This window comes from Microcaecilia unicolor, chromosome 4 (genome assembly GCF_901765095.1).
Source record: "Microcaecilia unicolor chromosome 4, aMicUni1.1, whole genome shotgun sequence".
NCBI lineage: Eukaryota > Metazoa > Chordata > Amphibia > Gymnophiona > Siphonopidae > Microcaecilia > Microcaecilia unicolor.
In genome coordinates this window covers 259,157,807-259,179,512 of record NC_044034.1, presented here as the reverse complement: position 1 = coordinate 259,179,512, position 21,706 = coordinate 259,157,807, and the positions used below count along the sequence as shown (strand labels likewise).

At 48.8% G+C, this 21,706-nt stretch overlaps 1 protein-coding gene across 1 annotated transcript in view; it reads left to right on the top strand.

Moving 5' to 3' along the window:
* TGFBRAP1 (transforming growth factor beta receptor associated protein 1) overlaps positions 1-21,706 on the top strand; it is a 104,530-nt gene that overhangs the window by 71,359 nt on the left and 11,465 nt on the right. The window contains 2 exon segments of the mRNA XM_030201455.1: positions 15,425-15,571; positions 16,155-16,314. Of these exon segments, the coding sequence (XP_030057315.1) occupies positions 15,425-15,571; positions 16,155-16,314 (307 nt within the window).

Genomic DNA, 21,706 nt, shown 5'->3' with positions numbered 1-21,706 from the left:
TAACAAGAAGAAAATAAAATCCCAAAAACAGCTTCTATTAAAATATAAGCAGATAACAACTCTCTGTATAAGACATCTGACCCTACCTATGATGATAACTGAATCATTTGGAGGCTATAGTAATCTCCTGCTCCTCAGAAGACATTGAAAATTTAAGAAAAAGTTTACTGGGTTTATAGAATATGAATCTGTTATCATAACTTAATATTAAAAAATGAGTGCCTAGAGAAAATTAACCTTGTGGAGCACCAAAAGAAATGTTTTTTCGTATGTGATGATCTTAAGGTGGCCGAACAGGTAGGAAAGGTGACAGTGAAAGCTTAGAAGGTGCTTGGCTGTATAGGGAGAGCATTTGGCAGACTAGAAAAGGAAGTGGTGATGCCCCTGTTTAAGACTCTGGTGAGACTTCATTTAGATTATTGTGTGCAATTCTGGAGGCTGCACTTTCAAAAATATATAAACCGGATGGAGTCAGTCCAGAGGGCAGCACCTAAAATGGCCAGTGGTCTTTATCATAAAGCATCTGGGGACAGACTTAAAGATCTCAATCCACCTGATATGCAGCCGGTGGCGAGCAGTGCTTTTAATGATTGCCACTGGTGTTAAACACCGATATTTGGGGCCGGGGAATATCCGATTTTATTTTTGGCTGCTAGAACTTAACCGGTTAAGGCAATATTCAGCACCTGACTGCTTAAGTTAAACCAGTAAAAGATGGGAATTCTATTTGTGCATCCCGATTTAACCGGTTATTTTATGCAGTTGGGCGCTGATTATCAGTGACTCCCGAGTTAGCCAGTTTCGTGGTAGACGCTAACGGCGAATATTCAGCAGAGATAATGGGTTAAGTCCTACTAAATATTTGCAGTTAGCCGCAAACAAGCAGTTCAATTGGTCAGCAGCCATTTCTGGATGGTTAAATAGCTTGAATGTCAACTGGAATATGTATACTTTTGAAGAAAGGCAGGAGAGGGGAGATAGGATAGAGACATTTAAATACCTACATGGCATAAGTGCACAGGAGGAGAGTCTCTTTCAATTGAAAAGAAACTCTAGTATCAGGGGGCATAGGATGAAGGTGAAAGAGGATAGACTCATAAGCAGTGCTTTTTTGTAGAAAAAAAGGTGCCGGTACTCATTATGGGCAGGGTCACCACATATGGCTCCACCCCTATGATAGCCACACCACATTAGCCACACCCCTTATACCAGCCATGGTGCATATAAACAGACATCATTGAAAGTATTATACTAGTACAGGAGAAAAAAAATAACGTGATTTTTTTCATTATAAATCATTTTTGTAAGCTGTTACAGCTCCAGTATACCCAGTGTAAAATAAGACAGCGGATGTAAATACTCAGATTGGACATATTCCAAACACTAAAATGAAAGATTACAACCATTGAGATGAACCCATCAGGAAACAGAATATTATCACTGACATCTGGCCATCTGAATTGTATAGAAGCACAGTGAAGAAAAATGAGCACAAATTACAGCATTTATAATTGCTGTTTCTACTAGGTACAATAATTTTTGAAGTTGTTTTAGTGATATTCAATTATGTTTTTTCTCCTCCACGTTATAAGGCACTGCCTATCCAACAAAAACAATGTTACAGATGGACTGACAATAAAGAACGACAATGTGGATGCAGCAGCTCACAGGTTTGCTTGCTGTGTTTTGAGTGAACGGCGACGGCTGCGCGGGGGAGTGGAAACAGAGATTAATCAAATGTCTTTCTTACTTACAGTGGACTAGATAGGCTCACTTCCACTCTATTTACAGAAGAAGCAGCGGCGAACCAACTGGTGGCAGCAGTAAAGGCAGTAAGCAGGCAGGCTCGCCTCGTCCTTTGCTTCCCTGCTCTCTCAGTGACCCGCCCTCATGGAAAGGAAATGACATCAGAGGAAGGTGGGATGCTGAGAGGGCAGGGAAGTGAAGGCGAACCTGCCTGCTTGCTGCCTTTACTGCTGCCGCCCACCGGTTCGCCGTTGAGACTTCAGTAAATAGAATATTTGCAGGGGGCAGAGCGGGAATGTAGGGGCGCTGCCGGTCCTCAGAAAAAAAGGTGCCGGTACCGGTGCCAAGAAACAGTGCTCATAAGTACCTGAGGAAATGCTTCTTTACTGAAAGAGTAGTGAATTTGTAGAATTGGCATCCCGGTGGAGGTGGTGGAAAAAAAAACTGTTTCTGAAAGCTTGGGATAAGTGCATAGGATCTCTAAGGGCGTTAAAGGGAGAGTAAATGGCATGGATGGGCAGACTGGATAGGCCATATGATCTTTATTTGCCATCATTTTTCTATGTTTTCTTGTGTAACGACAAATATCAGGTAAAACCTAGATTCTGTGCCCCAGAAATAAGAAATAAAAGCTGTTACATCCAGTCCTAGCCTTGCTCCTAGGTCTTTACAGGATGCTAGTGTCATCTGAGATGTCCATGGAAAGCTAACTGATTCCAACTTCCACCCCATGTTAACCAATACTTCCATATCATCATGCTGATCAATCCATAGGACTGGTGGGTTGTGTCCATCTACCAGCAGGTGGAGATAGAGAACAAGCTTTTGCCTCCCTATATGTGGTCATGTGCTGCCGGAAACTCCTCAGTATGTTCTCTATCTCAGCAGGTGGTGGTCACACACAGCAGCAGCTCTGGCTAGGTCTCCAAGCCTAATTTTTAGGTTTTGTTGAGTACCTGGGGTTGAGGGCTCTTCTTGAGCAAGTGCAAACCTGGTGGCGACAGGTCCCTCCTTTTCTCCCCCTCCCGCTGGCTCCGTTAAAAAAAATAAAAAATTTTGGACGTCCTTAAAGGGCGTTTATTTCGACGTTTATTTAAACGTTTATTGCAGCTACTCACTGGGACACCAGGTCGTTACAGCTCGGAGCGAGAAGCAGGTAATTTTTACCTTTTTATAGCGGGCAGGGGGTTCCCCGATCATCTCCACGTGGCCTATGGCGTCGGAGGGCGAGGGCACGAAGAATCGCTCCCCGGACCGCGTGTGCGCTTCTAGCGGGGATGCGGGGGGTCTTAAAGTCTGATTCGCCCTTGTTGGGTGTCAGTTCGGAGGCCGGTCAGTGTCCCTGGTCTTCCTCCGGTGCGGCGGTTTTTCCCGCCATAAACGCCCATCCCCGCTGCTCGCCTCCGCCATCTTGGCCGGGCCACTCTGCTCGGACGGCTTCTTCTTGGGCCGCCCTTGAGCTGGGAGAAGTTAATGCCATGGCCGCCCTTGATTTGGGTGACGGCAAAAAAAGCGACTAAAGTTAAGTGCCGTTCTTCCCGCGCGGCTCCTTCGCGGAGTGTCCGCGCCGGACGCCATCTTGGATGCACAGCATGTTTCTCCCCCGCTCTTGCGAGCGCCGGTTGAGGGTGCGTCTGGGGCTGTGGCCCAGGCTGCTGAAGTGCACAGTCTGGGGGGTTTCTCCCCCGAGTTTATTTTGCTGCTGCATCAGGCCTTCCTTATGCAAAACGCTGCCCCTTCTCCCTTGTCCGATAAAGGGGTTGAGGCCCCCGGAAGTAAACGCCCTCGGGTGGATTCCCAGGCCTTAGAGGACTCTGTTTCCTCTGATGTAGATGAGGGCAGCGTATCTGAGTTCTCCCAACGGTCCTTTGGGGATTCCATGGAGGAGACGGATTCCCGCTCGGATGGAGCGGATTACCCCTCTGCAGCGCGGATCTTTCGCTCAGAGGATTTGCCCAACCTGTTAGTGCAGGCCATGAGCATTTTGAAGATTTCCTCTCCGGAGGACGTCTCTCCCTCAGCCCCTGTTGGCTCCGCCATTATGCTGGGGACGAAGCGCCCGCCTAGAACCTTCCACGTGCATGATGCCATGCACACCTTAATTTCGGCTCAATGGGATGTCCCGGAAGCGAGCCTCAAAGTGGCTAGGGCTATGTCCTGCCTCTATCCTTTGCTTGAAAGTGAACGGGAGGCCTTTCTTTGGCCTACCGTGGATTCTTAATCACTGCGGTGACTAAGAAAACGGCGTTGCCGGTGGAAGGTGGCATGGCCCTAAAGGACGCCCAAGACAGAAGATTGGAGGCGGCCTTAAGGTCGTCCTTCGAGGCGGCTGCCTTAAGTTTGCAGGCCTCAGTTTGCGGCTCCTATGTGGCCAGGGCGTGCCTGACGATTGTGCAGCGGGCTTCCCCCTTGGATCCTTCCTTGAGGGCTGATTGGCCGGCCCTGGAATCGGGCTTGGCTTATTTGGCAGACTTACTGTATGATGTCTTGAGAGCCTCGGCTAAAGGTATGGCTCAGACAGTCTCTGCGCGGCGGTGGCTTTGGCTGAAACATTGGTCTGCGGACCACGCCTCTAAGTCCCGCCTGGCTAAGTTGCCTTTTAAAGGCAAGCTGCTCTTTGGGGTCGAGCTGGACAAAAATTGTGACCGATCTCGGCACGTCTAAGGGCAAGAGGTTACCAGAGGTCAGGGCTCGGGCCAGTGCTCGCCCCGGTATCTCCAGAGGACGGTTTCAGGAAGCCCGTCGGTACCAGCCCGGGCAAGTCGGGCTCCTCTGCCCCCTCTCCTTCCAAGAGGAACTTCTCCCCCAAGCAGCATTCCTTTCGCAGAGACCGCCGTCCCGGAGGTGCGCCCTCCGGTCCTCCCCCAGGGGTCTCGTACCCAATGACGGGGTCCTGGTCCATGGCCCAGTGCAGATTGGAGGACGCCTGTCCTCGTTTCTGGGCGAGTGGACCAGGGTACTTCAGACGCTTGGGTGCTGGAAGTCATCAGAGACGGCTACAAGCTAGAGTTCTGCCGACCCTTAAGAGACGGGTTTGTACTCTCTTCCTGCAAGTCTCCGGTCAAAGCTGTGGCAGTGCAGCAGACCTTGGACAATCTGATCCGCCTGGGTGCGGTCGTTCCGGTGCCAGAAAATCAGCTTGGCAAGGGACGTTACTCCATTTACTTTGTGGTACCAAAGAAAGGAGGTTCTGTACGGCCTATCCTCGACCTCAAAGGGGTCAATCGGGCCTTGAAAGTTCTGTTATAGCGGCAGTGAAGGCAGGGGAGTTCCTGGCATCCTTGGACATCAAGGAAGCGTACTTGCATATTCCCATCTGGCCTCCTCATCAACGCTTTCTGCGTTTGCAGTCCTGGGCCGACACTTCCAGTTCAGAGCCCTCCCGTTCGGGTTGGCTACTGCTCCGCGGACCTTCTCCAAAGTAATGGTGGTCATCGCGGCCTTCCTGCGAAGGAAGGAGTACAGTCCATCCTTATCTGGACGACTGGTTGATCCGAGCCCCCTCTTATGCAGAGTGCGGCAAAGCTGTGGACCGGGTGATTGCTCTTTTGAGCTCCCTGGGGTGGATCATCAACTGGGAGAAAAGCCAGCTGCGCCCGACTCAGTCCCTGGAGTATCTGGGAGTTCGATTCGACACCAAGTGGGCAAAGTGTTCCTGCCGGACAATCGGATTGTCAACTTCAGGCTCAGGTGGACCAGTTCCTAGTAGCCTCTCCTCTTCGGGCTTGGGACTATGTGCAGCTGTTGGGCTCTATGACGCCACGATGGAAGTAGTGCCCTGGGCCAGGGCTCATATGAGACCACTACAACACTCTCTGCTGCAGCGCTGGACTCCGGTGTCGGAGGATTATGCTGTGCGCCTTCCCTTGGACCCAGCAGTGCGCAAGGCGCTGAGCTGGTGGCTGAAGACAGACAAGTTGTCTGCAGGGATGCCTCTTGTGACCCCGGAGTGGATTGTCGTCACGACGGACGCCTCTTTGACGGGCTGGGGAGTCCACTGCTTGGGAAGGGCAGCGCAGGGGCTCTGGTCTCCTGCAGAGGCAAAGTGGTCTATCAACCTCCTGGAACTCAGAGCCATTCGGTTGGCGCTTTTGGAGTTCCTCCCGGTACTGGCGTTGAAGCCAGTACGGGTCCTGTCGGACAATGCCACGGCTGTGGCCTATGTCAACCGCCAGGGAGGTACCAAGAGCGCCCCTCTAGCCAATGAGCCATGAATCTATGCCAGTGGGCGGAAGCGAACCTGGAACAGCTGTCAGCGGCCCACATTGCCGGAGTCATGAATGTCAAGGCGGACTTTCTCAGTCGCCATACCTTGGATCCTGGAGAGTGGCAGTTATCGCTCAGGCGTTCTTGGACATCACGAAGCGCTGGGGCCAGCCGAGCCTAGATCTGATGGCGGTCATCGGCCAGTTGCCAGTGCCGCGCTTTTTCAGCAGAGGACGGGACCCTCGATCTCTGGGAGTAGATGCTCTTCTCCAACAGTGGCCGACACAGGAGCTTCTCTATGTGTTCCCGCCCTGGCCCATGTTGGGCAGGGTACTAGACCGGGTGGCAAAGCATCCGGGCCGAATAATCCTGGTGGGGTCCGGACTGGCCCAGACGTCCCTGGTATGCGGACTTGATAAGGCTATCAGTGGACGACCCTCTGCGGCTGCCAGTGGAGCAGGGCCTGTTGCATCAGGGTCCCGTGGTGATGGAGGATCCCTCCCCCTTTGGTCTTACGGGCCTGGCTATTGAGCAGCAGCGTCTGAGGAAGAAGGGCTTCTCAGACAAGGTCATCGCCACTATGCTGAGAGCGAGGAAGCGCTCTACTTCTACTGCTTACGCCAGGGTTTGGCGTACCTTTGCAGCGTGGTGTGAAGCAGGCTCACTTTCTCCCTTCACTGCTCCATTTCTTCAGTGCTGGCGTTCCTGCAAGAAGGTCTGGAGAAGGGCCTGTCGCTCATTTCCCTTAAAGTCCAGGTGGCGGCTTTGGCTTGCTTCAGGGGCCGCCTGAAGGGTGCTTCCCTGGCTTCGCAGTCAGATGTGGTACGTTTTCTCAAGGGAGTTAATCACCTGCGCCCTTCTCTGCACTCAGTGGTGCCTGCGTGGAATCTCAACCTGGTGCTAAGAGCCTTGCAGAAGCCCGCCTTTTGAACCCTTGTCGAGGGCATCTCTGAAAGACCTGACGTTGAAAGCAGTCTTTTTGGTGGCTATCACTTCAGCCAGAAGAGTTTCCGAGCTCCAGGCACTCTCATGTCGAGAGCCTTTTCTGCAGTTCACTGAGGCAGGAGTGACTATTCGCACAGTGCCTCCTTCCTGCCCAAGATTGTTTCTCGCTTCCATATGAATCAGCAGCTCGGTCTCCCTTCCTTTCGTAGGAGGACTACCCAGAGGAATACTGTGCTCTCAAATAGTGCTCTCAAATATCTGGATGTGAGACGAGTCATCATCAGATACTTGGAAGTGACCAATGATTTCTGGAAATCGGATCATCTGTTTGTCCTGTTTGCAGGTCCTCGTAAGGGTCTGCAGGCTGCTAAGCCTACAGTGGCAAGATGGGTCAAGGAAGCCATTGCAGCGGCTTATGTGACCGCGGGGAAGGTGCCGCCTATTCAGCTGAAGGCTCACTCCACTAGAGCTCAGGCGGCCACGATGGCAGAGGCCGGGTCCGTCTCCTTGGAAGAGATATGCAAGGCGGCAACTTGGGCATCGGCCCATACCTTCTCCAAGCATTTCCGCTTGACTGTGGCTGCTCGGAGCGGAGGCCCGGTTTGGAGCTTCAGTGTTGCGGTCAGGGATTTCAATGTCCCGCCCTGGGTGAGTACTGCTTCAGTACATCCCACCAGTCTATGGATTGAGCAGCATGATGATATGGAAGGTAAAATTATGTATCATACCTGATAATTTTCTTTCCATTAATCATAGCTGATCAATCCATAGCCCCTCCCAGATATCTGTACTGTTTATATTCTGGTTGCATTTCAGGTTCAAGTTTAGTCTTCAGTTCCTGTTCAGGAGGACTTCGTGTTCAAGTTTTTTCAATTGGATTCTTCAAGAGTTGAGACGAGTTTGTGTTACAGTGAGCTGCTGCATTCCTCTCCCCTCCGTTTTACGGGCTGGATTGAGACATAAATCTGCCGGCGCTCCCTCCCGCTTCGTGCGGCTGTAGGGCAGCTTTGTACCCCTCCCGCTTAGGCGGTGTTAGGGTCAGTCAGCTCCTCCCGCGGTTGCGGTTGCAGGATAAGCCAGATCCCCCTGCATTGCGGGGTGGTGTCCCTCCCCCGCTCCGCGGGATGAGCTGGACGGATCCCCTCCCCCACTTGTGTGGGGATGAGCTGGGTTAATTCCCCTCCCCGTTTCGGCGGTGGTGAGCTGGCAGAGTGTCCCTTTGTGGGTGTAATTCTCTAAGTGCTGAGTCCTGCGGATGGAGCTTTGATATCGACATACTGAGGAGTTTCCGGCAGCACATGACCACATATAGGGAGGCAAAAGCTTTGCTCTCTATCTCAGCCTGCTGGTAGATGGACACAACCCACCAGTCTATGGATTGATCAGCTATGATTAATGGAAAGAAAATTATCAGGTATGATACATAATTTTACCATTTCTTATAAGGAGAAACAGAGTAAACTGTTGGGCTGACTGGCAATGAGGAGCAGCTTCTGTCTAATCATGTGTGGAGCATATCCACCATTTTACAACCTTAGGGCCAGACAGATCATTCAGCTGCATCAGGAGTTCATGTTGCTCTTACACCAGGCCTATTGACTGATGCAGGGAGAGTTGTAGTTGTTGCAAGCTGCTTCGTTTCTTGCTCCTGTGCTCGTAGGAGATCTCATCCAGATCTCTAGGAGTGGGCAGATGAGTCTATCTCTGCTTCTCCCTCTCCCTCCTTATCTGATGTGGCCTCGGTCTATTCAGAAGAGTCATCATTTATTTATTTATTGCTTTTGCTCACACCTTTTTCAGTAGTAGCTCAAGGTGAGTTACATTCAGGTACACTGGATATTTCTCTGTCCCAGGTGGGTGCACACTCTAAGTTGAAGGAGCCATTAGAAGAGTGAGAGCTCCCCCCTGAGGAAGGTTGATGACCTGAAGTACTGAGGTGGTTTTATAAAGAGGATCTCAGTACTCTTTATTTCAGAGGCACTGGCAGTGCTTCCCATTGAGGAGCCTTCTGTTTCAACATCATGTCAGGGCCAATGGTTCTGGATATTCTTACAGAAGGTTACAAGTTGGAGTTCTTCTGCCCCGTCACTCCTCTCTTCTTGCAATCTCCTTGTCGAAAGAGAATCAAGGTGCTCGAGGTTCAGGCCACCTTAGATTGCTTGCTGGCACTCCAGGCCTTTGTTCCAGTTCTCCAGCTGAACGGGGACAAGGCAGATATTACGTCTACTTCATTGTCCCAAAGAAGGAAGGCACCTTTCGTCCAGTCTTAGATCTCAAAGGTCTAAACCGCTGCCTCTTTCATGTGGAAACACTAAGAGCAGTCATAGCCTCTATTCAAGCGGGGGAATTTCTCACCGCCCTTGATTTCAAGGAGGCGTATTTGCATATACACATATGGCCACCTCAGCAGAAGTTTCTACATTTTGCAATGCTGTGCCGTCATTTCCAGTTCAGGGGCTTTGCCCTTCATTCTTGTAGGCACTACTAGAGACAGGTAATCACTCATATAGCAATTAACTTTGGACACATTTGGCTAACGGTATGAGAGTACCTATAATTTTGGCCTTAGGTTCTAGCTAGCCTGTCCCCAAGAAGGAATAATGCCAGAGTAGAAATATATATTTATTTTATTTTATTTTCATTTGTACCCCGCGCTTTCCCACTCATGGCAGGCTCAATGCAGCTTACATGGGGCAATGGAGGGTTAAGTGACTTGCCCAGAGTCACAAGGAGCTGCCTGTGCCTGAAGTGGAATCAAACTCAGTTCCCCAGGACTAGAGTCCACCACCATAACCACTAGCAATATTTCAAGTAATATACTGTACACAAAATACTGATTTACACATATGTATATATCATGTGATTACATAACTATAATATATCCTGAGAAGAAAATACCAACTTAGCAACTAAATTAGGCTAGTTCACCGAGCCTGCAAAACCTGTCCTTCACAGGCAAAGACCAAAGCTGGCTAAACCCTGAACCATAAGAGAAAAATCCCTTCTCTCACCCTGGCGGTCCATAGCTTCCGAGTCCAGTTGGTGATGAACTGTTCCTCTTCAGGCTCTAGCAGAATTCCCCTCTGCGACCACCCTCTGTGTCAGGTTTTAGTTTGAGGTCCTTGTTCTACAAAGCCATTGGTTACTCAGTCTGTAGGAAACCTGCATCAGCTTCTGAGTTTGGCCTTGGGCTGCCCTTAGCACAGAGATACAGTTCACAGGTATTTAAGAAATTCAGTCTCCCTTCTCCTAGAGAAATGCATACACCATGAATTCTTCTCTTCTTCTTTGTTTTTCTTTCTCTCTCCCTCTCTCGTCCCAGGATGGACCTGTCTTCCAGGTCCCAGATGACCATAATGGGACTAATCACGAGCAGTCTGTCCATCTACCTAGTGTTACATACATCAACATATGAGGCCTTGGGCTTCATTAGTAGACTCGCTAACGTGGTAACTAGCACTACCTTGTTCATATCTTGTAATGCAAAAGTCTCCTACACAAGTTTCTCACAAGATACTGGAGACACTGTCTTTGTGAAGTTCTCTCCTACACAGCTTCCCAGAAGGGCCAAAGCAAGTCTTTGAAAGATGCCACCAGCACAATACTGCCAGGAAGAACTGCAGAATCCATTTTGTATCCAAAAAGATGGTTCATAATGTAGCCAGGCTTCAGGCTGCAGAATCCCTACTGCTTCAGAAAAGATGGTTCATGTTGTATTTAGGCCTCAGGCGTACCAAGGGTGAGATCCAGGGAAACACCCCTACAGTCTCACCATGGCACCAAGAATGTTTAGCCAAGGTTGTGAGGACTGCCTTCCTTTGGCGGCAGGGAATCGGAGTTTACCTGCATCTTGATGACTGGCTCATCTTATTTGGCCAGTGTGGCGGCAACAGACAGTTGTCCATTTTCAGTTGTTGGGTTGGTTGCTGAATTTCGAGAAGAGCACACTGACTCCTCACAGACGCTGGAGAATCTGGGCATTCTATTCGACACAGCAAGGGAGAGGATCTTTCTCATGGAACTCGGGGGTCGAAGATGATTCAACAGGATTTGTCTTCTCAGTCATGGCAGGCCAAGTTCTGGGGTCAGTGATGACAGCAGCGATGGAAGTGGTGCCATGGGTAAGGGCTTGAATGCAGCCTTTACAAGAGTCTCTTCTCAGCCGCTGGTCTTTGCTGTCACAGACATACGACCTTCATTTTCCTTGGATGCTGGTTACCAGATGGGATATGCAGTGGTAGTTGTCACCCAAGAATTTAACCATTGGATCTCCTTTTTCGATAAAACACTGGGGATGGTGTGACAATGGACCCAGCAAGTCAGGTTGGGGAGCTCATTACAAGTTCCATCTGGCATATAGGGCACTTTGACAGAACAGTAGTCTGTGCTTGATAAATCGCTTGGAGCTCAAGGTTGTGTGGAATGCCTTGTGCACTCCCTTCTGGTGGGGGCCCCGGTCTGAGTTTCTCTGACAGTGCGATGGTGGTGGCTTATATCAACAAGCAAGGCGGAACCTGCAGCCATCCAATAGTGATGGAGGAGGTCTCCCTCACGAGTTGGATGGAGAAAAGAATCTTCTTTGTTGGCAGCTCACATTGCTGAGTTCTTGAATTTGGAAGTGGACTTTCTCAGTAGGCACTCCTTGAACCCAGGAGAATGGGAACTATCCTGCCAGGGTTTTCAGCAGATAGTGAACTGTTGGGGTTCTCCACTTTCTGGACTTGATGGCAATGAAATGGAATTCCAAAGTGCCCAAGTTATTCAGCCGTTCAAAAGAACCGGGCTTGATGGGGATCTGTGCCTTACTGCAGCCTGGCCAGAGACACATTTGCTGTATGTCTGTCCTCCTTCCTTAGTCTATGGTGCGCCGCATGTTGAAAAGGATCGCATTACGCCAGGGTTGAATAATTCTCTTAGCCCCTGATTGGCCACAGAGGCCAAGGTAAATGGACCTGATTCGACTGCTGGATGGTGATTCTCTCTGTCATCCGCAGGTACACAGCCTACTGAAGCAAGGTCCGGTGCTCATGGAGGCTCTGTGCCCTTTGGACTTAGACTTTCAATGATCAAGGGCTCGGTTGAGATGAAAAGGTTATTCTGATTTAGTCATTGACCTTGCCTCAGGCTCAGAAAAAGCTCTACATCCATGGCATATGTGAAGATGTGGAGGATGTTCAAGGGCTGATGTTCTGAGCGCAGTACTTCTCCCTTCTCTGCTCAGATTGCGCACATCCTAGTGTTTCTCCAGGCAGGCTTTCAGAAAGGATTGGCATTGAGTTCTCTAAAAAGTTCAGTTTGCGACTTTGGCCTGTTTTAGGGGCAGACTACAGAAGTACATAAGTACATAAGTACATAAGTAGTGCCATACTGGGAAAGACCAAAGGTCCATCTAGCCCAGCATCCTGTCACCGACAGTGGCCAATCCAGGTCAAGGGCACCTGGCACGCTCCCCAAACGTAAAAACATTCCAGACAAGTTATACCTAAAAATGCGGAATTTTTCCAAGTCCATTTAATAGCGGTCTATGGACTTGTCCTTTAGGAATCTATCTAACCCCTTTTTAAACTCCGTCAAGCTAACCGCCCGTACCACGTTCTCCGGCAATGAATTCCAGAGTCTAATTACACGTTGGGTGAAGAAAAATTTTCTCCGATTCGTTTTAAATTTACCACACTGTAGCTTCAACTCATGCCCTCTAGTCCTAGTATTTTGGATAGCGTGAACAGTCGCTTCACATCCACCCGATCCATTCCACTCATTATTTTATACACTTCTATCATATCTCCCCTCAGCCGTCTCTTCTCCAAGCTGAAAAGCCCTAGCCTTCTCAGCCTCTCTTCATAGGAAAGTCGTCCCATCCCCACTATCATTTTCGTCGCCCTTCGCTGTACCTTTTCCAATTCTACTATATCTTTTTTGAGATACGGAGACCAGTACTGAACACAATACTCCAGGTGCGGTCGCACCATGGAGCGATACAACGGCATTATAACATCCGCACACCTGGACTCCATACCCTTCCTAATAACACCCAACATTCTATTCGCTTTCCTAGCCGCAGCAGCACACTGAGCAGAAGGTTTCAGCGTATCATCGACGACGACACCCAGATCCCTTTCTTGATCCGTAACTCCTAACGCGGAACCTTGCAAGACGTAGCTATAATTCGGGTTCCTGTTACCCACATGCATCACTTTGCACTTGTCAACATTGAACTTCATCTGCCACTTGCACGCCCATTCTCCCAGTCTCGCAAGGTCCTCCTGTAATCGTTCACATTCCTCCTGCGACTTGACGACCCTGAATAATTTTGTGTCATCGGCGAATTTAATTACCTCACTAGTTATTCCCATCTCTAGGTCATTTATAAATACATTAAAAAGCAACGGACCCAGCACAGACCCCTGCGGGACCCCACTAACTACCCTCCTCCACTGAGAATACTGGCCACGCAATCCTACTCTCTGCTTCCTATCTTTCAACCAGTTCTTAATCCATAATAATACCCTACCTCCGATTCCATGACTCTGCAATTTCTTCAGGAGTCTTTCGTGCGGCACTTTGTCAAACGCCTTCTGAAAATCCAGATATACAATATCAACCGGCTCCCCATTGTCCACATGTTTGCTTACCCCCTCAAAAAATGCATTAGATTGGTGAGGCAAGACTTCCCTTCACTAAATCCGTGCTGACTTTGTCTCATCAGTCCATGTTTTTGTATATGCTCTGCAATTTTATTCTTAATAATAGCCTCCACCATCTTGCCCGGCACCGACGTCAGACTCACCGGTCTATAATTTCCCAGATCTCCTCTGGAACCCTTCTTAAAAATCGGAGTAACATTGGCTACCCTCCAGTCTTCCGGTACTACACTCGATTTTAGGGACAGATTGCATATTTCTAACAGTAGCTCCGCAAGTTCATTTTTTAGTTCTATTAATACTCTGGGATGAATACCATCAGGTCCCGGTGATTTACTACTCTTCAGCTTGCTGAACTGACCCATTACATCCTCCAAGGTTACAGAGAATTTGTTTAGTTTCTCCGACTCCCCCGCTTCAAATATTCTTTCCGGCACCGGTGTCCCCCCCAAATCCTCCTCGGTGAAGACCGAAGCAAAGAATTCATTTAATTTCTCCGCTACGGCTTTGTCCTCCTTGATCGCCCCTTTAACACCATTTTCGTCCAGCGGCCCAACCGACTCTTGCGGCTCACCCAGATATTCTTCAGTTCTTGCGGGGAGTGGGCTGTTTGCATCCCTTTCATATGCCGAGTGGAACCTTTAGTTCGCTGATCTTGGCAGAAATCTTGAAAAATCTTATGCTAAAGACAAAGTTCTTGGTGGCTGTTGCATCGCACATAGGGTTTCAGAGCTTCACACTCTCTTGTTGGGATCCCTTTTTCCACTTTTTGGAGGCAGGGGTCTTCCTGCGCACAGTTCCTTCCTTTACATCTTTACTCAAAATTTCATTTTTAAATTTTGATGGTAACAAGGGCAAATTTTTGGTGGGAAAAGACATGTTAGCATAAAAGCACTAGGCTCATAAATCCAGGCAAGTGAATGGCTGGCTTAAATTTATGAGCATGACTCTTAAGCTCCTAAATTAAGATGAATTTTCAGCTGAAAACTTATGCTCCTAAGTTTGGCTGAAAATAATTGTGTTCCCTGTGGGCCTAACTTAGGAGCATTAAGTCAAGAGCTCAGCATTTTCTGAAAATTGAGCCCCTGGATAATTTTATTTTTAAAGCTCATGACTTTCCAGCAGGGCCGCCGAGAGGGGGGGGGCAGGGGGGGACAAAATTCCCCGGGCCTGGGCCTCCAAGGGGGGCCCGACACCGGGGTCGCTGTCCTGCTCCCAGGCCGCCGGCGCTGCAGTCCCCGGTCTCACCTGCCCGCCCTCGGCTCCGTCGATAGCCCCCCTCCGTCCGTGACCGGGCCCTCTGAATTCAAATTGGCAACGCCTCACCTCCATGTGAAAGCGGCAGATCGAGGGCGGGGCACAGTGAGGGAGGGCCCGAAGGGAGGCGATCTGAACGGAAACCCCCTTGGTCCGTGATCCTGAAGGAGAGATTCGAAATGTTGGCTACCGTTGATCACGGCTGAGACACAAGGAAGAACACAGAGACCGAATCACTGAAGCTAAGTCTATTATTAAGCTAAGCTTTCACAAAGCTAAGTTCTCTATTAAGATAATAGCTAGACGGAGGTTTTTGCTACTGATGAGGAAGTCCTACTCCTTGAAGACAACTTTTAAAGTCTAGGAGCTTCTCAAGGCTTTTTCTCCAATAACTATCAGTGTGTTTATTTTTTATCAAGAGAACCCCAGATATTAAACTGTGCATGTTTGCAAACGTGGGTATCTCACCCCCTGAAACCAGTATTTAGTTAACCATTCATTCAGGCATAGCTGTAAGAAAATGTATATAGCCCCTGCTTAAAGTAAATTATATACATATTGGCTAAAAGAAGTTACTGCTTGTGGCATTGGGGAAGATTGGTTCTAAAATATAGTGCTTTTTGTCTTAGGTTGGGGTTCATATTTTTATTAAAAGGCCTTTGGAAGAGCAGCAGAAAAACAACTTTCACCCCGATGATGTCATCAGATGTCTTCACAGATACCCCAAAGCGTTGTTTCAATATCTGGAATATATAGTCCTTGATCATGGGCTCCAGGTAAATCTTTCAGAGTAATGGAATAGTACAGTATAATCATGGAAGAGTGAGAAAGCAAATAAGAGAGAGCTAGGAATAATAATTTGGATTGTATTTGTAATAAATCTTGGTAAATGAAGCATAGATTTTTTTTTTTTCACCATTTGCAGATTTGGGCAAACAATGGCAAGAGAATACTCTTCCAAAATGAGCACTAAAGGATCCTGCTTGGATCTTGAGTGTCTGACTAACACTTAGGCTGCCAAGTAGCTAGAAATCATCACTTCACAATACCAGATTCTCTTCCTATTGCAATCAGCTTTAAATAAAGCAAAAGTATTTTTTTAGATGTTCATATTGGCTGTACTGACTGGAAGATCTGTGACACTTGAGAATTATCAAGACCTGCCTCTTAGAATTAAAGATGCTGATGGCAAGAGGAGTTTTTGCTTATCACCTCTGGAGAAAATTGCCCAATGTGCCCCATTTCATCACAGTCTTGGAAAGTGTTTTTAAAGCAAGCACACTTTGCGAATTTTTTCATCATTTTTTCTTTTCATTTTGCAACTAAATGCAGTTTGGTTCTTGTTTTTCTTGACTGTAGAAAGAAAAATATCATACACATTTAGCTGTGTTGTACCTGGAAGAGGTCCTTCGGCTAAAAGTTGTGGTCAAGGGGGACTGCATGGAACTGGCTGAATTACAGAAGAAGTTCCAACATCTGCTTCAACAGTCTGACCTTTATCGTGTTCACCTCCTGTTAGGTAAGGTGTCCTTTACAAGACCTAACAAAAGATTGTGCTGCATTTTAGATCACACTTATTAAATGCCAGAATTCAGCTTTAAATAGAAGATAATAAGTGGTGGCCAGGAACTGTAGTACTTTTTATTCTGAATATATGTGCCTGGATGAAACATTTTTTTTGTTAGTGCACATTTGTTTTTGTTTTTGTTAGTGTACAGGAGAGAAAGTGCTACTTTTCTGTTTTTCTTCAGGAGGCATTAACACTACTGAGGATCTCTGCTAACACTACTACCTAGGCAGGTTCTGTAAAAACCTATTTTCTTTTTTTTTTTTTTTTTTTTTAATAAGAAAATGCCTGCAGAACCATAAATAAAAATATGAGCGGCTGGGGCTGGGCCTGAGTGGGCTCAGGCCCACCCAGCAGTGGAGCACCCTTAACAGCACCGGCAGCGGAGGGAGCAGGCTGAGCTCTCACAATCCTGCATCTGCCGCCTTCTCTCAGCGTTAGCGGTATCAGCAGCGATTCCTACACAATGTCTACCGCTAACCCAGTAGCCTCTTCTCTGCTGCATCTTGGGACCTGTCCCCAGCAGAAACAGGAAGTTGTGACATGGGGGGTGGGCCACGGCCGAGGAGAGGCTTCCAGTTTAGCGGTATGCAGCATGTGAGAATCACTACCGCTGAGAGAGAAGGAGAGGATGCTGCCTCATTGAAGTGAGAGGGAGAGTTGGGAGGGAAGGTCTCCTTAGTAATTCCCTTATCTCTTATTTGTCATGTTTGTCCTAATTAGATTGTAAGCTGTATCGAGCAGGGACTGTACAGAGCTGCGTACATCTGGTAGTGCTATAGAAATGATAAGTAGTAGTAGAAGTAAGATGCTGCATGAGGAGGGGGAACGAAGTGGGAGAGGAGTGAGAGAGAAATTGAGAATTGTTGGACAGGGTGGAGGGGGGAAGAAGGGAAAGAGACGCAGTAAAGGAGTGGCGATGGGCAAGAAAGGGAAGAATCTTGCAGGGTGGAGGGGGACATGCTTCATGGAGAGAGAAAAATGTTGGATATAGGGGTAGTGGGGAGGAAGAGATGCTAAATGTTGGACATGTGGTGGTGAGGAGGGAGAGATGGTGAAATGTTGGACATGAGGTGGTGGTGAGGAGGGAGAGATGGTGAAATGTTGGCCATAGAGGTGGTGGTGAGGACGGGGAGATGGGGAAATATTGGCCATAGGGGTGGTGGTGAGGAGGGAGAGATGGGAAATGTTGGCCATAAGGGTGGTGGTGAGGAGGGAGAGATGGGAAATGTTGGACATAGGGGTGGTAGTGAAGAGGGAGAGAAGGGGAAATGTTGGACATAGGGGTGGTGGTGAGGAGGGAGAGATGGTGAAATGTTGGACATAGAGGTGGTGGTAAGGAGGGGAGAGAGATGCTGTGTGGGGGGGGGGGGGGGAGTGAGATATTGAACGAGGCCCAAGGGAGGGGAGAGAGGCATGGTGGAAAATGGAAGTGAGACAGCATTGTTGGCAGAGGAAGGGAGAGAATGCTGCATGGGGGGAGGGGGAAGAGAAGTGTGGACCCGTGGTACAGAGGGAGAGAGAAATGGTGGACAATGGGAGAGAGGGATGTTGGACCTGGGGATGGATGAGAGTGAGGGAGAGATACACAGGAGATGGAGAGGGGAGAAAGAAGGAGATGTTGATCCAGGAGCAGAGGAGAGTGATGGAGAGATGCCAGACAGGGGAAGAGAGGGAGAAATGTTGGACTATGGAGGAGAGGGGAAGAGAGAAGGGACAGGGAGATATAAGACTACAAAAGTGGGGAGGGGAAAAAGAGCTCAGATGGTGGGCTAGAAGGGTAGAGGGAGGTAGATGCTGGGAATGATGGAGCCATGTGGGAGAGGCCAGGAGAGGGAGGAAGAGGATGGCAAAGAAATGAATGAAAGGATAGTGATTACAGAGGATAGAAATATGGTAATGAAAGGGAATGGAGTGCTGGGTAAGGAGTGAGATGGGGAATGGAAAAGCTAGTGGGTGAGAGAAAAAGATGGAAGTTTGATATGTAGCTGTAAAGTAAAAAGGAGGAGAAGGGTGAGAGAGGGTGAAATTTGAATTGACAGAGGCAGAAAGAAAAAAAAAAAGAGAAAAGCTAATAAAGAATGATCAATATGTCAGAGGCAGGTGTAGTGAGGATAAAAAAAGACAAATGGACAGCAGCTGCTTGAAAGGGAATCAGCAGATGACAGGAAAGGAGAAAAGAAAAATTGGAACCAATACAATGTCCAGACCACAAAGGTATAAAAAAACATTTTATTTTGAATGTTTTAAATGGAATATATTGGGGTTCCCAGTTCAAATTTTGTCTATATATTTTTATTTCTTATTTGTGATCCCTTGTTCTGTATTTGGTGAGGGTCTGTCAATGTGATAGTAATGGCAGGTGGGGAAATTGGAGGGAAGGCATGGAGGAGAGGGGATCAGGGAGGGGGGCCCCTCCTTTTCTGACCTGGGCCCTAGCATGTCTAACACTAGTTCTGACCCTTGCTGAATAACTGGTAGGGATCCCAAGCCTCCCCAGAGGGCCTCCTCCAAAGAAGGCCAGAACTACCAAGCTCTGCAGTCGGCAACAGCATCCTTGAGTTACCGACAGCTAAGCATGCATGGGGTGCTGGCATCAGTGCTTAGGGACATTGCTGCTGCCTGCCAAGCTTGGTAAAAGGGAGTTCTGGCCACCTTCAGAGAAAGTCTTCAGCTGACAGAGTTTGGGGATCCTCATTAGCTAATGCATTTATATTTTGCAGTGGGGGTAGGGTGGGGCAGAGGAAATGTACCCCACCCACTTTGGGCTCAAGCCCATCCAAAATTGGCTGTCTGGCTATGCCACTGAAAAGCACAGCAAAGAGACAACATGGATATTTTAAGACATTTTACATGAATAAAACCCGGTTTGCTCTTGTAGACGATTTTCACAAAGTGTTTTTTGTGTGTACATGTTATGGGACAGTATGTGCACTAGCCACAATGAAAAGAGATGGGGTCAACAAAGTATTTGAAGATATTTCATTATGAAATCTGCATGATTACTTTGCAAAGTTACCCATGCTTCCCTGAATTTTGAAAGGGAAAATCCCGTGGAGATTTCCTTAGAAAATTTGCATGTTCCCACCGGTCTGCAGTTACCTCAGTTTAACAATTGTTCTCCTCCCTGGGGCTGTTCTGGGAAGCATGAAAGACTTTGCTCTGAGGGGAAATTCCCATAAGTTTAAGCATTTGAATCTCTAGATCCTTTCTCTACACACACAATTGGATCAAGTGCTCCGAGAACTGGGAGCAGTGTTGCAGTATACATTAAATGGACTCAGGGCCCGTGCCGATGCGGTAAGCGAGGTAAGCGCCGCAGGGGGCGCCCACCTCTGGAGGGCGCCGCCGCGGTGCTTACCCTCGCCCCGGCGCCCCAGCCCAATCGTGGACTTCGACTTCCCTGCTGCCCTCACAAGCGTAGCGCTTTTGCGAGGCAGCTCGGGCTCTCCCTCCTTCCTTCCTTGGTTCCCGCTCTGGCTCCCCGATCAGCAGCCCCCCCCCCGCGTGTTTTAACCTTTACTCTCCGACGTGGCAGCGATGTCAATCAATGAAGAACGCACAACAGACTCGTTTCCAGCTTCTCTCTTCACACAGTGTCCCGCCTTCAGCGTCAGCGATGATGCATTTCCTGTTCCCGCGAGGGCGGACACTGTGTGAAGAGAGAAGCTGGAAGCGAGTCTGTTGTACGTTCTTCATTGATTGACATCGCTGCCACGTCGGAGAGTAAAGGTTAAAACACGCGGGGGGGGGGGCTGCTGATCGGGGAGCCAGAGCGGGAACCAAGGAAGGAAGGAGGAGAGCCAGAGCTGCCTCGCAAAAACGCTGCAGCCTGCCACATGTAGGGGGGAGGGCAGGGGAGAGAATTGTTGGCCATGTATGGATGCAGGGCAGGGAGAGAGAAGAAATCACTGGACAGGAGGGGAGGGGCAGAGCAGGGAGAGAATTGCTGACATGGATGGAGGGGAGGGGAGAGAGGAGAATTGCTGGGCATAGATCGAGGGGACAGGGGAGAGAGGAAATTATCTGGAGATAGATGGAGGAGAGGGCAGGGGAGAACGGAGAGTTCCTGGACATGGATGGATGGATGGAGGGGGGCAAGGAGAGAGGAGAATTCTGGACATGATGATGGGAGATGGGAAGGCGGTAGAACAAGAGGACATGAAATGAGATTGAAGGGGGGCAGACTCAAAAAAGATGTCAGGAAGTATTTTTTCACGGAGAGGGTGGTGGATGCTTGGAATGCCCTCCCGGGGAGGTGGTGGAGATGAAAACGGTAACGGAATTCAAACATGCGTGGGATATGCATAAAGGAATCCTGTGCCAGGAATGGATCCTCAGAAGCTTAGCTGAAATTGGGTGGCGGAGCAGGTGGGGGGAAGAGGGGTTGGTGGTTGGGAGGCTAGGATAGGGGAGGGCAGACTTATACGGTCTGTACCAGAGCCGGTGATGGGAGACGGGACTGGTGGTTGGGAGGCGGGAAATACTGCTGGGCAGACTTATACGGTCTGTGCCCTGAAAAAGACAGGTACAAATTCAAGATAAACTCATATCTTGGGCAGACTAGATGGACCATGCAGGTCTTTTTCTGCCGTCATCTACTATGTTACTATGGATGGATGAATGGGGACAGGGGAGCGAGGAAATTTTCTGGAGATGGATGGAGGAGAGGGCAGGGGAGAACGGAGAGTTCCTGGACATGGATGGATGGATGGAGGGGAGGGCAAGGGAGAGAGGAGAATTCTGGACATGGATGGGGACAGGGGAGAGAGGAAATTTGCAGGATATGGGTGGATGGATGGAGGAGAGGGAAGGGGAGAATGGAGAGTTGTTGGACATGGATGGATGGAGGGGAGGGACGTCAGGAAGGAGATGCACATGGATGGAGGGGAGGGAAGAGAGAAATGCTGGACATGGATGGAGGGGAGGGCAGGGAAGAGAGGAGAAATGTTGGACAAGGATGGGGGGAAGGAAAGATAAAGGAAGGAGATGCACACGGATGGAGTGGAAGGGAGAGAGGAGAAATGCTGGACATGGATGGAGGGGAAGAAGACAAAGGTTGTAGATGCACATGGATGGAGGGGAGGGGAGTGAGGAGAAATGCTTTATATGGATGGAGGGGAAATTGCTGAATTTAAAGGCTGGATTGGAACACTTTGAGGGCAGATGTTGAAACTGGAGAAAGGATAGGGTGGTAGACAGGACGCATAAGGACACAGAAAGATGGTGGACATGGTGAGAGAAAAAATATCAAATGGAAAGAAGACACTGGGACCAAAGCTAATAGAAAAACTAAATGCTCTGACAGCAAAGGTAGAAAACATTTTTTATTCAAAATTTATTA